Below are 14,760 nucleotides of genomic sequence, written 5' to 3'. Positions count from 1 at the left end.
CATCATATTTCTGTTTGTATAGATGACATTTTATGCACTTGCCTAATGAAAAGACTTTGCTTTTCTTTTTTTTTATTTTTATTTTTATTCTTTTTTTTTTTTTTGACAGGCAGAGTGGACAGTGAGAGAGAGAGAGACAGAGAGAAATGTCTTCCTTTTGCCGTTGGTTCACCCTCCAATGGCCGCCGCGGTAGCGCGCTGCGGCCGGCGCACCACGCTGTTCCGATGGCAGGAGACAGGTGCTTCTCCTGGTCTCCCATGGGGTGCAGGGCCCAAGGACTTGGGCCATCCTCCACTGCACTCCCTAGCCACAGCAGAGAGCTGGCCTGGAAGAGGGGCAACCGGGACAGGATCGGTGCCCTGACCGGGACTAGAACCCGGTGTGCTGGCGCCGCAAGGTGGAGGATTAGCCTGTTGAGCCATGGCGCCGGCCGAGACTTTGCTTTTCTTCAAAACCATTTGTACTGTGATTTTCTCAGTCCATTGCATACGAATTCTACACCAGTTTGTCGGAAATGACTGGATGAAACCAGAAATATCTGGTTGCGTTTTGGCTAACTCAATCCGAAATATTGCTACAGCCTCTGAGTTTGTGTATTCCTGATATTATCCACGGACTTTATATTTTTGAATTTTTTTTTTCAGGGAACATTTAATTTTGTGCTTGAAACACGAAGTGGTTCATAATGGGAACACCATCTCTACACATTCGTATTTTCTAGGGAGAAAGCTAGAAGAACTGCGACAAACAAACATGATATTTCTGTTTGTATCGATGACATTTTATGCTCTTGCCTAACGAAAAGAATTTCTTTTTCTCCAAAACCATTTTTACCGTGATTTTCTCGGTCCATTGCATACGAATTCCACACCACTTTGTCCGGAAATGACTGGATGAAACCAGAAATATCTGGTTCTGTTTTGGCTAACTAAATATGAAATATTGTGAAAGCCTCTGTGTTTGTATTTTCAGGATATTATCGATTGACTTTATTTTTTGAATGTTTTTTTATCAGAGAACATTTTATTTTAAGCTTGGATACAGTAATTGGTTCCACATGGAGACACCAGCGCTTCATATTCTTATTTTCGAGGGAGAAAGCTAGAGGAACTGCGGCAAACAAACATGATATTTCTGTTTGTATCGATGACATTTTATGCACTTGCCTAACGAAAAGACTTTGCTTTTCTCCAAAACCAATTTTACTGTGATTTTCTCGGTCCATTGCATACGAATTCCACACCACCTTGTACGGATATGACTGGATGAAACCAGAAATATCCGGTTGTTTTTTGGCCAACTCAATCCCAGATATTGTTACAGGCTATATGTTTGTGTTTTCCGGATATTATCGATGGACTTTATTGTTTTGAATGTTTTTATCAGGGAACATTACATTTTGTACCGTAGAAACAGTAATTGGTTCATCATGGGGACACAAGCTCTACACATTCATATTTTCTAGGGAGAAAGCTAGAGGAACTGTGGCAAAGAAACATGATATTTCTGTTTGTATAGATGACATTTTATGCACTTCCCTAACGAAAAGACTTGTTTTTCTCCAAAAGCACTTTTACTGTGATTTTCTCAGTCCATTGCATACGAATTCTACACCAGTTTGTCCTGATATGACTGGATGAAACCAGAAATATCCAGTTTTGTTTTGGCTAACTCAATCCCAGATATTGCTACAGCCTCTGTGTTTGTGTTTTCCGGATATTATCCACGGATATTATTGTTTTGAATGCTTTATATCAGGGAACATTTTATTTTGTGCTTCGAAACACTAATTATTTCCACATGGAGACACCAGCTCTACACATTCGTATTTTCGAGGGAGAAAGCTAGAGGAACTGCGGCAAACAAACATGATATTTCTGTTTGTATAGATGACATTTTATGCACTTGCCTAACGAAAAGACTTGTTTTTCTCCAAAAGCACTTTTACTGTGATTTTCTTGGTCCATTGCATACGAATTCCACACCAGTTTGTCCTGATATGATTGTATCAAACTGGAAATATCCGGTTTTGTTTTGGCTAACTCAATCCCAGATATTGATACAGCCTCTGTTTTTGAGTATTCCTGATATTATCCACGGACTTTATTGTTTTGAATGTTTTTTTTTTCAGGGAACATTTAATTTTGTGCTTGAAAACACAATCTGTTTCCACATGGAGACACCAGCTCTATATATTTGTATTTTCCAGGGAGAAAGCTAGAGGAATTGCTGCAAACAAACATGATATTTCTGTTTATATCGATGATATTTTATCTACTTGCCTAATGAAAAGACTTTGCTCTTCTCCAAAACCATTTTTATAATTATTTTCTCGGTCCATTGTATGCGAATTCCACACCACTTTGTGCGGATATGACTGGATTAAACCGGAAATATCCAGATGTGTTTTGGCTAACTCAATCTGAAAGATTGTGAAAGCCTCTGTGTTTGTGCTTTCCTGATATTATCCACGGACTTTATTGTTTTGAATGATTTTATCAGGGAACATTTAATTTTGTACTGCAGAAACACTAATTGGTTCATCATGGGGACACCAGCTCTACACATTCGTATTTTCTATGGAGAAAGCTAGAGGAACTGTGACAAACAAACATGATATTTCTGTTTGTATAGATGACATTTTATACACTTCACTAATGTAAAGACTTTGCTTTTCTCCAAAACCATTTGTACTGTGATTTTCTCCGTCCATTGCATATGAATTCCACACCAGTTTTTCCGGATATGACTGGATGAAACCGGAAATACCCGGTTGTGTTTTGGCTAACTCAATCCGAAGTATTGTGAAAGCCTCTGTGTTTGTGCGTTCTGGATATTATCCATGGACTTTACTTTTTTGAATGTTTTTATCAGGGAACAATTAATTTTGTACCGTTGAAACACTAATTGTTTCATAATGGGAACACCATTTCTACACATTCGTATTTTCTAGGGAGAAAGCTAGAGGAACTGCGGCAAACAAACATGATATTTCTGTTTGTATAGATGACATTTTATGCACTTGCCTAATGAACAGACTTTGCTTTTCTCCAAAACCATTTTTCTGTGTTTTTCTCGATACACTGCATGCGAATTCCAGACCAGTTTGTCCGGATATGACTGTATGAAACCGGCAATATTCGGGTTTTTTTTTGGCTAACTCAATCCCAGATATTGTTTCCACCTCTGTGTTTGTATATTCCTGATATTATCCACATACTTTATTGTTTTGAATGTTTTTTATCAGGGAACTTTTAATTTTTACCGTTGAAACACTAATTGTTTCAACATGAAGACACCAGCTCTACACATTCCTAATTTTTTTTAACATTTATCTAATGAATATAAATTTCCAAAGTACAGCTCTGGGTTACAATGGCTCTTCTCCCAAAACTTCCCTCCCACACACAACCCTCCCCTTTACCTCTCCCTCTCACCTTCCAATCACATCATGATTCATTTTCAATTCTCTTTATACACAAAAGATCAGTTTAGTATAAATTAGGTAACGATTTCAACAGTTTGCCCCCATATAGCAACACAAAGTTAAAAAAAAATACTGTTGGAGTACTAGTTATAGCATTAAATAAGAGTGTACAGCACATTAAAGGCAGAGATCCTACATAATACTTTTTTAAAAATTAATTAATTTTCTATGCCATTTCCAATTTAACACCAGGTTTTTTTTTTCCTTTCCAATTATCTTTATATACAGAAGATCGATTCAGTATATAATTAGTAAAGATCTCATCAGTTTGTACCCATGCAGAAACACAAAGTGTAAAAATACTGTTTCAGTACTAGTTATAGCATCACTGCACATTAGACAACACATTAAGGACAGATCCCACATGGGATGTAAGTACACAGTGACTCCTGTTGCTGACTTAACAATTAGACACTCTTGGTCATGGCGACAGTAATTACATTCGTAATTTCTACGGAGAAACCTGCAGGAACTGCGGCAAACAAACATGATATTTCTGTTTCTATAGCTGACATTTATTCACTTGCATAACAAAAAGACTTTGCTTTTCTCCAAACCATTTTTACTGTGATTTTCTCGGTCCATTGCATACGAATTCCACACCACTTTGTCTGGATATGACTGGATGAAACCAGAAATATCTGGTTGTGTTTTGGCTAACTCAATCCGAAATATTGTGAAAGCCTCTGTGTTTGTGTATTCCTGATATTATCCGCGGACTTTATTTTTTTGAATGTTTTTTCTCAGGGAACATTTAATTTTGTGCTTGGAAACACTAATTGGTCCACATGGAGACACCAGCTCTACACATTCGTATTTTCTAGGGAGAAAGCTAGAGGAACTGCGGCAAACAAACATGATATTTCTGTTTGTATCGATGACATTTTATGCATTTACCTAATGAAAAGACAATCCCAGATATTGCTACAGCCTCTGTTTTTGTGTATTTCTGATATTATCCACGGACTTTATTGTTTTTAATATTTTACATCAGGGAACATTTAATTTTGTTCTTGGAAACACTAATTGGTTGCAAATGGAGACACCAGCTCTACATATTTGTATTTTCTAGGGAGAATTCTAGAGGAACTGCGGCAATCAAACATGATATTTCTGTTTGTATAGATGACATTTTATGCACTTGCCTAACTAAAAGACTTTGCTTTTCTCCAAAACCATTTTTACTGTGATTTTCTCCGTCCATTGCATACGAATTCCACACCAGTTTGTCCGGATATGACTGGATGAAACCGGGAATATCTGGTTTTGTTTTGGCTAACTCAATCCCAGATATTGCTACAGCCTCTGTGTTTGTGTATTCCTAATATTATACATGGACTTTATTTTTTTGAACGTATTTTTTCAGGGAACATTTAATTTTGTACCATTGAAACACTAAATGTTTCCACATGTAGACATCAGCTCTACACATTCGTATTTTCTACGGAGAAAGCTAGAGGAACTGTGGCAAACAAACATGATATTCCTGTTTGTATAGATGACATTTTATGCACTTGCCTAACGAAAAGACTTTGCTTTTCTCCAAAACCATTTGTACTGTGATTTTCTCAGTCCATTGCATACGAATTCCACACCACTTTATCCGGATATGACTTGATGAAACCGGAAATATCTGGTTTTGTTTTGGCTAACTCAATCCCAGATATAGCTACATCCACTTTGTTTGTGCATTCCTGATATTATCCATGGACTTTATTTTTTTGAATGTTTTTTTTTTCGGGGAACATTTAATTTTGTGCTTGGAAACTCTAATTGGTTCATCATGGGGACACCATCTCTACAAATTCGTATCTTCTAGGGAAAAACCTAGAGGAACTGCGGCAAACAAACTTGATATTTCTGTTTGCATCGATGACATTTTATGCATTGCCTAACGAAAAGACTTTGCTTTTCTCCAAAACCATTTGTACTGTGATTTTCATGGTCCATTACATACGAATTCCACACCACTTTGTCTGGATATGACTGGATGAAACCAGAAATATCCGGTTGTGTTTAGACTAACTCAATCCAAAATATTGCTACAGCCTCTGTGTTTGTATTTTCAGGATATTATAGATGGACTTATTGTTTTGAATATTTTTATCAGGGAACATTTAATTTTGTGCTTGGAATCACTATTTGGTCCACATGGAGACATCAACTCTACACATTCCTATTTTCTAGGGAGAAAGCTAGAGGAACTGCGACAAACAAACATGACATTTCTGTTTCTGTAGATGACATTTTATGCACTTGCCTAACGAAAAGACTTTGCTTTTCTCCAAAACCATATTTACTGTGATTTTCTCGGTCCATTGCATACGAATTCCACACCAGTTTGTCCGGATATGACTGAATGAAACGAGAAATATCCGGTTGTGTTTTGGCTAACTGAATCTGAAATATTGTGAAAGCCTCTGTGTTTGTGTTTTCTGTATATTATTCATGGATTTTTTATTTTTCAATCTTTTTTTCAGGGAACATTTAATTTTGTGCTTGGAAACACTAAATGGTTCCACAATGAGACACCAGCTCTACATATTTGTATTTTCTTGGGAGAAAGCTAGAGGAACTGCAGCAAACAAACATGATATTTCTGTTTGTATCAATGACATTTTATGTACTTGCCTAATGAAAAGACTTTGCTTTTCTCCAAAACCATTTGTACTCTGATTTTCTCGGTCCATTGCATACGAATTCAACATGAGTTTGTCTGGATATGACTGGATGAAACCGGAAATATCTGGTTTTGTTTTGGTTAACTCAATCCCTGATATTGCTACAGCCTTTGTTTGTTTTTTCTGGATATTATCCACAGATTTTATTGTTTTGAATGTTTTTTATTGGGGAACATTTTATTTTGAGCTTGGATACAGTAATTGGTTCCACATGGAGACCCCTGCTCTACATGTTCGTATTTTCTAGGGAGAAAGCTAGAAGAACTGCTGCAAACAAACGTGATATTTCTGTTTGTATCGATGACATTTTATGCACTTGCCTAACGAAAAGACTTTGCTTTTCACCAGAACCATTTTTACTATGATTTTCTCGGTCCATTGCATACGAATTCCACACCAGTTTGTCCTGATATGACTGGATGAAACGGGAAATATCCGGTTTTGTTTTGGCTAACTCAATCCCAGATATTGCTAAAACCATCTGTGTTTGTGTTTTCCGGATATTATCCACGGACATTATTGTTTTGAATGCTTTATATCTGGGAACATTTTATTTTGTGCTTCGAAACACTAATTATTTCCACATGGAGACACCAGCTTTACACATTCGTATTTTCTAGGGAGAAAGCTAGAGGAACTGCGGCAAACAAACATGATATTTCTGTTTGTATAGATGACATTTTATGCACTTGCCTAACGAAAAGACTTGTTTTTCTCCAAAAGCACTTTTACTGTGATTTTCTCGGTCCATTGCATACGAATTCCACACCAGTTTGTTCTGATATGATTGGATCAAACTGGAAATATCCGGTTTTGTTTTGGCTAATTCAATCCCAGATATTGATACAGCCTCTGTTTTTGAGTATTCCTGATAGTATCCACGGACTTTATTGTTTTGAATGTTTTTTTTTTCAGGGAACATTTAATTTTGTGCTTGAAAACACAATCTGTTTCCACATGGAGACACCAGCTCTATATATTTGTATTTTCCAGGGAGAAAGCTAGAGGAATTGCTGCAAACAAACATGATATTTCTGTTTATATCGATGATATTTTATCTACTTGCCTAATGAAAAGACTTTGCTCTTCTCCAAAACCATTTTTATAGTTATTTTCTCGGTCCATTGTATGCGAATTCCACACCACTTTGTGCGGATATGACTGGATTAAACCGGAAATATCCAGATGTGTTTTGGCTAACTCAATCTGAAATATTGTGAAAGCCTCTGTGTTTGTGCTTTCCTGATATTATCCACGGACTTTATTGTTTTGAATGATTTTGTCAGGGAACATTTAATTTTGTACTGCAGAAACACTAATTGGTTCATCATGGGGACACCAGCTCTACACATTCGTATTTTCTATGGAGAAAGCTAGAGGAACTGTGACAAACAAACATGATATTTCTGTTTGTATAGATGACATTTTATACACTTCACTAATGTAAAGACTTTGCTTTTCTCCAAAACCATTTGTACTGTGATTTTCTCCGTCCATTGCACATGAATTTCACACCAGTTTTTCTGGATATGACTGGATGAAACCGGAAATACCCGGTTGTGTTTTGGCTAACTCAATCCGAAATATTGTGAAAGCCTCTGTGTTTGTGCGTTCTGGATATTATCCATGGACTTTACTTTTTTGAATGTTTTTATCAGGGAACAATTAATTTTGTACCGTTGAAACACTAATTGTTTCATAATGGGAACACCATTTCTACACATTCGTATTTTCTAGGGAGAAAGCTAGAGGAACTGCGGCAAACAAACATGATATTTCTGTTTGTATAGATGACATTTTATGCACTTGCCTAATGAACAGACTTTGCTTTTCTCCAAAACCATTTTTCTGTGTTTTTCTCGATACACTGCATGCGAATTCCAGACCAGTTTGTCCGGATATGACTGTATGAAACCAGAAATATTCGGGTTTTTTTTTTGGCTAACTCAATCCCAGATATTGTTTCCACCTCTGTGTTTGTATATTCCTGATATTATCCACAGACTTTATTGTTTTGAATGTTTTTTATCAGGGAACTTTTAATTTTTACCGTTGAAACACTAATTGTTTCAACATGGAGACACCAGCTCTACACATTCGTAATATCTTTTTTTATTAAAGTTTTATTTAATGAACATAAATTTCCAAAGTACAGCTCATGGGTTACAATGGGTTCCTTCTCCCAAAACTTCCCTCCCACCCACAACACTCCCCTTTACCTCTCCCTCTCATCTTCCAATCACATCATGATTCATTTTCAATTCTCTTTATATACAAAAGATCAGTTTAGTATAAATTAGGTAACGATTTCAACAGTTTGCCCCCATATAGCAACACAAAGTTAAAAAAAAATACTGTTGGAGTACTAGTTATAGCATTAAATAAGAGTGTACAGCACATTAAAGGCAGAGATCCTACATAATACTTTTTTAAAAATTAATTAATTTTCTATGCCATTTCCAATTTAACACCAGGTTTTTTTTTTCCTTTCCAATTATCTTTATATACAGAAGATCGATTCAGTATATAATTAGTAAAGATCTCATCAGTTTGTACCCATGCAGAAACACAAAGTGTAAAAATACTGTTTCAGTACTAGTTATAGCATCACTGCACATTAGACAACACATTAAGGACAGATCCCACATGGGATGTAAGTACACAGTGACTCCTGATGCTGACTTAACAATTAGACACTCTTGGTCATGGCGTCAGTAATTACATTCGTAATTTCTTCTTCTTTTTTTTTTTTTTAATGTTCCAAATGTGATGGGTTTATTTGAGTTTACTCTGATGCAGAACCAAAGATTCCACTACAGCATGGAGAACAATCGGGGCGATGGGTGGGGGTAGGGCATGCAGGTTGCGATGTACAAACTGGAGGGCTGGGTCGTCTCCTGTAACGCGACAGTAGGCTGCTGCCGAGGGACACGTGAAAACCAACCCCGCGGATCGGAACTGAAATGTGGCACACACACGACAACTTCCGGGCACGCCTCCCAGAGCCTCCCTGAGCGTGCACCCGCAATCTCCAGACTTCGGTGTGGGGAGGATTACAATTCTTTGGAAGAATAAAAAGTTCACACGTTTGAAATTTCACAGAAGAATTTTAAGGCCAAAACATAGTGGGTTCATTTCTCTTCGCTGCCAGGGACCAATGTGATGCTTGACTCAGAGCCACATCAGGCTTCCAGCTCAAATCCCAGCCCAACCTTGTGGCCTCCTGCATTGAAGTTCTTCCCGTCGATTAAAGCGGACAGGGTCAATTTGACTCCTGGTCGAAGGGTCTGCGTATAACCCAGTCCAATCAGGCTGGCGTTATTTACTTTAGCAGAGAGGGAAGTTCTACAATCCAGCTTGTATTTAGCTGCGATGCCAAAACGCGTGTTGTTACTGCCAGCCGTCCACGCGAGGTTTATTGACGTTTCAATCTTCTCGTTGACCTTCTGGTAGATGGAACCTCCGAATTCAGTACCATCGTTTACATGAGTGTGCAGCTGGAAGTCTGCAGCCTTGTAACCCAGGGCAAAATTATTCTGTGACAGTTTGGATTTGGCTGTGTCAAAACTCATCTGATAGCCAGCAAGCCAACCTTCAAAAGCCAACACAGCCCAGCCATAGATGGTTGGTCCAGAAAAATCTATATCAACATTACTTCCAAGACTAAAACAATCCCGTTTATAGGAGGCCTTCAATTTCCCACTCTTCTTTCCTGTGTTTGGTACAAATATGGTGTCAAGAGTCAGTTTCAATCCTTCAGCCAACTTATTCTCCAGAGAGATTTCTGTCCCCAGAGTGTTGTCTGTGTTCCATTTCTGGGTGAAGGTGAGTCCATAGTTACAGACCTTATATTTGGTCTCTAGGTTGCCTGACGCTTTTCCTGTATCAGTGTAAGCATGACCAGAAGTAGAAAATTCCACTCCACTACAAGACTTGGTTCTCAGGTCTATTTTGACCATGCCAAACCCATATCCTTTGTTGAAGACATCCTTGGCAGCCTTTCCTAGGTCACAGTAAGTCGGTGTGTTACACATATCTGCGAGCCGAGGGCCGTCCCCGCTCCGCCAGGGCAACGCTGAAGGTCTTCTCCCAACTACATTCGTAATTTCTACGGAGAAACCTGCAGGAACTGCGGCAAACAAACATGATATTTCTGTTTCTATAGCTGACATTTATTCACTTGCATAACAAAAAGACTTTGCTTTTCTCCAAACCATTTTTACTGTGATTTTCTCGGTCCATTGCATACGAATTCAAGACAACTTTGTCTGGATATGACTAGATGAAACCAGAAATATCTGGTTGTGTTTTGGCTAACTCAATCCGAAATATTGTGAAAGCCTCTGTGTTTGTGTATTCCTGATATTATCCGCGGACTTTATTTTTTTGAATGTTTTTTCTCGGGGAACATTTAATTTTGTGCTTGGAAACACTAATTGGTCCACATGGAGACACCAGCTCTACACATTCGTATTTTCTAGGGAGAAAGCTAGAGGAACTGCGGCAAACAAACATGATATTTCTGTTTGTATCGATGACATTTTATGCATTTGCCTAACGAAAAGACAATCCCAGATATTGCTACAGCCTCTGTTTTTGTGTATTTCTGATATTATCCACGGACTTTATTGTTTTTAATATTTTACATCAGGGAACATTTAATTTTGTGCTTGGAAACACTAATTGGTTGCAAATGGAGACACCAGCTCTACATATTTGTATTTTCTAGGGAGAATTCTAGAGGAACTGCGGCAATCAAACATGATATTTCTGTTTGTATAGATGACATTTTATGCACTTGCCTAACTAAAGACTTTGCTTTTCTCCAAAACCATTTGTACTGTGATTTTCTCCATCCATTGCATACGAATTCCACACCAGTTTGTCCGGATATGACTGGATGAAACCGGAAATATCTGGTTTTGTTTTGGCTAACTCAATCACAGATATTGCTACAGCCTCTGTGTTTGTGTATTCCTAATATTATCCATGGACTTTATTTTTATGAACGTATTTTTTCAGGGAACATTCAATTTTGTACCGATTGAAACACTAAATGTTTCCACATGTAGACATCAGCTCTACACATTCGTATTTTCTACGGAGAAAGCTAGAGGAACTGTGGCAAACAAACATGATATTCCTGTTTGTATAGATGACATTTTATGCACTTGCCTAACGAAAAGACTTTGCTTTTCTCCAAAACCATTTGTACTGTGATTTTCTCAGTCCATTGCATATGAATTCCACACCACTTTATCCGGATATGACTGGATGAAACCGGAAATATCTGGTTTTGTTTTGGCTAACTCAATCCCAGATATAGCTACATCCACTTTGTTTGTGCATTCCTGATATTATCCATGGACTTTATTTTTTTGAATGTTTTTTTTTTTTCGGGGAACATTTAATTTTGTGCTTGGAAACACTAATTGGTTCATCATGGGGACACCATCTCTACAAATTCGTATCTTCTAGGGAAAAACCTAGAGGAACTGCGGCAAACAAACATGATATTTCTGTTTGCATCGATGACATTTTATGCATTGCCTAACGAAAAGACTTTGCTTTTCTCCAAAACCATTTGTACTGTGATTTTCATGGTCCATTACATACGAATTCCACACCACTTTGTCTGGATATGACTGGATGAAACCAGAAATATCCGGTTGTGTTTTGACTAACTCAATCCAAAATATTGCTACAGCCTCTGTGTTTGTATTTTCAGGATATTATAGATGGACTTATTGTTTTGAATATTTTTATCAGGGAACATTTAATTTTGTGCTTGGAAACACTAATTGGTCCACATGGAGACATCAACTCTACACATTCCTATTTTCTAGGGAGAAAGCTAGAGGAACTGCGACAAACAAACATGACATTTCTGTTTCTGTAGATGACATTTTATGCACTTGCCTAACGAAAAGACTTTGCTTTTCTCCAAAACCATATTTACTGTGATTTTCTCGGGGCATTGCATACGAATTGCACACCAGTTTGTCTGGATATGACTGAATGAAATGAGAAATATCTGGTTGTGTTTTGGCTAACTGAATCTGAAATATTGTGAAAGCCTCTGTGTTTGTGTTTTCTGTATATTATTCATGGATTTTTTATTTTTCAATCTTTTTTTCAGGGAACATTTAATTTTGTGCTTGGAAACACTAAATGGTTCCACAATGAGACACCAGCTCTACATATTTGTATTTTCTTGGGAGAAAGCTAGAGGAACTGCGGCAAACAAACATGATATTTCTGTTTGTATCAATGACATTTTATGTACTTGCCTTACGAAAAGACTTTGCTTTTCTCCAAAACCATTTGTACTCTGATTTTCTCGGTCCATTGCATACGAATTCAACATGAGTTTGTCTGGATATGACTGGATGAAACCGGAAATATCTGGTTTTGTTTTGGTTAACTCAATCCCTGATATTGCTACAGCCTTTGTTTGTTTTTTCTGGATATTATCCACAGATTTTATTGTTTTGAATGTTTTTTATTGGGGAACATTTTATTTTGAGCTTGGATACAGTAATTGGTTCCACATGGAGACCCCTGCTCTACATGTTCGTATTTTCTAGGGAGAAAGCTAGAAGAACTGCTGCAAACAAACGTGATATTTCTGTTTGTTTCGATGACATTTTATGCACTTGCCTAACGAAAAGACTTTGCTTTTCACCAGAACCATTTTTACTGTGATTTTCTCGGTCCATTGCATACAAATTCCACACCAGTTTGTCCTGATATGACTGGATGAAACGGGAAATATCCGGTTTTGTTTTGGCTAACTCAATCCCAGATATTGCTACAACCATCTGTGTTTGTGTTTTCCGGATATTATCCACGGACATTATTGTTTTGAATGCTTTATATCAGGGAACATTTTATTTTGTGCTTCGAAACACTAATTATTTCCACATGGAGACACCAGCTCTACACATTCGTATTTTCTAGGGAGAAAGCTAGAGGAACTGCGGCAAACAAACATGATATTTCTGTTTGTATAGATGACATTTTATGCACTTGCCTAACGAAAAGGCTTTGCTTTTCACCAGAACCATTTTTACTGTGATTTGCTCGGTCCATTGCATACGAATTCCACACCAATTTATCCGAATATGACTGGATGAAACAGGAAATATCCAGTTTTGTTTTGGCTAACTCAATCCCAGATATTTATACAGCCTCTGTGTTTGTGCATTCCTGATATTATCCAAAGAGTTTATTGTTTTGAATGTTTTTTAATCAGGGAATATTTAATTGTGTACCGTTTAAACACTAATTGTTTCCACAAGGACACACCAGCTCTACACATTCTTATTTTCCAGGGAGAAACCTAGAGGAAGTGCATCAAACATGATATTTCTGTATCGATGACATTTTATGCACTTGCCTAACGAAAAGACTTTGCATTTCTCCAATTCCCTTTTTACTGTGATTTTTTGGTTCATTGAATACGAATTCCACATGACTTTGTCCGGATATGACTGGATGAAACCAGAAATATCCGGTTGTGTTTTGTCTAACTCAATCCGAAATATTGTGAAAGCCTCTCTATTTGTGTTTTCTGGATATTATCGATGGACTTTATTGTTTTGAATGTTTTTATCAGGGAACATTTCATTTTGAGCTTGGATACAGTATTTGGTTCCACGTGAGTACACCAGCTCTACGTATTCTTGTTTTCTATGTAAAACGCTAGCAGAACTGGGGCAAACAAACATGATATTTCTATTTGATAGATGATAATTTATGCACATGCCTAATGAAAAGACTTTGCTTTTCCCCAAAACCATTTTTACTGTGATTTTCTCGGTCCATTGCATGTGAATTCCAAACCATTTTTTCTGGATATGACTGGATGAAACCAGAAATATCCGGTTGTGTTTTGGCTAACTCAATCCGAAATATTGTGAAAGTTTCTTTTTTTGTGATTTCTGGATATTTATCGATGGACTTTATGGTTTTCAATGTTTTTATCAGGGAACATTTAATTTTGTACCGTTGAAACACTAATTTGCTCATCATGGGAACATCAGCTCTACACATTCGTATATTCGAGGGAGAAAGCTAGAGGAACTACGGCAAACAAACATGATATTTCTGTTTGTATCGATGACATTTTATGCACTTGCCTAGCGAAAAGACTTTGCTTTTCTCAAAAACCATTTTTACTGTGATATTCTCGGTCCTTTGCATGCGAATTCCACATCACTTTGTCCGGATATGACTGGATGAAACAGGAAATATAAAATTTTGTTTTGGCTAACTCAATCCCAGATATTGCTACAGCCTCTGTGTTTGTGTATTCAGGATATCATCAACGGACTTTCTTGTTTGGAGTGTTTTTTATCAGGGAACATTTAATTTTGAGCTTAGATACACTAATTGGTTCCACATGGAGACACCAGCTCTACATATTTGTATATTCTAGGGGGAAAGTTAGAGGAACTGTTTCAAACAAGCATGATATTTCTGTTTGTATACCTGACATTTTATGCACTTGCGTAATGAGAAGACTTTGCTTTTCCCCAAAACCATTTTTACTGTGATTTTCTCACTCCATTGCATACCAATTCCACACC

At 37.2% G+C, this 14,760-nt stretch overlaps 1 protein-coding gene across 1 annotated transcript; it reads right to left on the bottom strand.

Annotated features, from left to right (window-relative positions):
• Positions 1-8,919: 8,919 nt before the first annotated feature.
• LOC133755375 (voltage-dependent anion-selective channel protein 3) lies at positions 8,920-10,257 on the bottom strand. Its single transcript, XM_062185487.1, has one exon. It carries the CDS (start codon positions 10,201-10,203, stop codon positions 9,352-9,354), a length of 852 nt encoding a protein of 283 aa, XP_062041471.1. The 5' UTR covers positions 10,204-10,257; the 3' UTR covers positions 8,920-9,351.
• Positions 10,258-14,760: the final 4,503 nt, after the last annotated feature.

This window comes from Lepus europaeus, unplaced genomic scaffold (assembly GCF_033115175.1).
Source record: "Lepus europaeus isolate LE1 unplaced genomic scaffold, mLepTim1.pri SCAFFOLD_41, whole genome shotgun sequence".
Classification (NCBI taxonomy): domain Eukaryota; kingdom Metazoa; phylum Chordata; class Mammalia; order Lagomorpha; family Leporidae; genus Lepus; species Lepus europaeus.
This window is presented reverse-complemented; position numbering and strand designations above follow the sequence as displayed.

Coding starts and splice junctions, on each gene's coding strand:
- LOC133755375 (XM_062185487.1), bottom strand. CDS start 10,203: ATGTGTAACACACCGACTTACTGTGACCTAGGAAAGGCTGCCAAGGAT.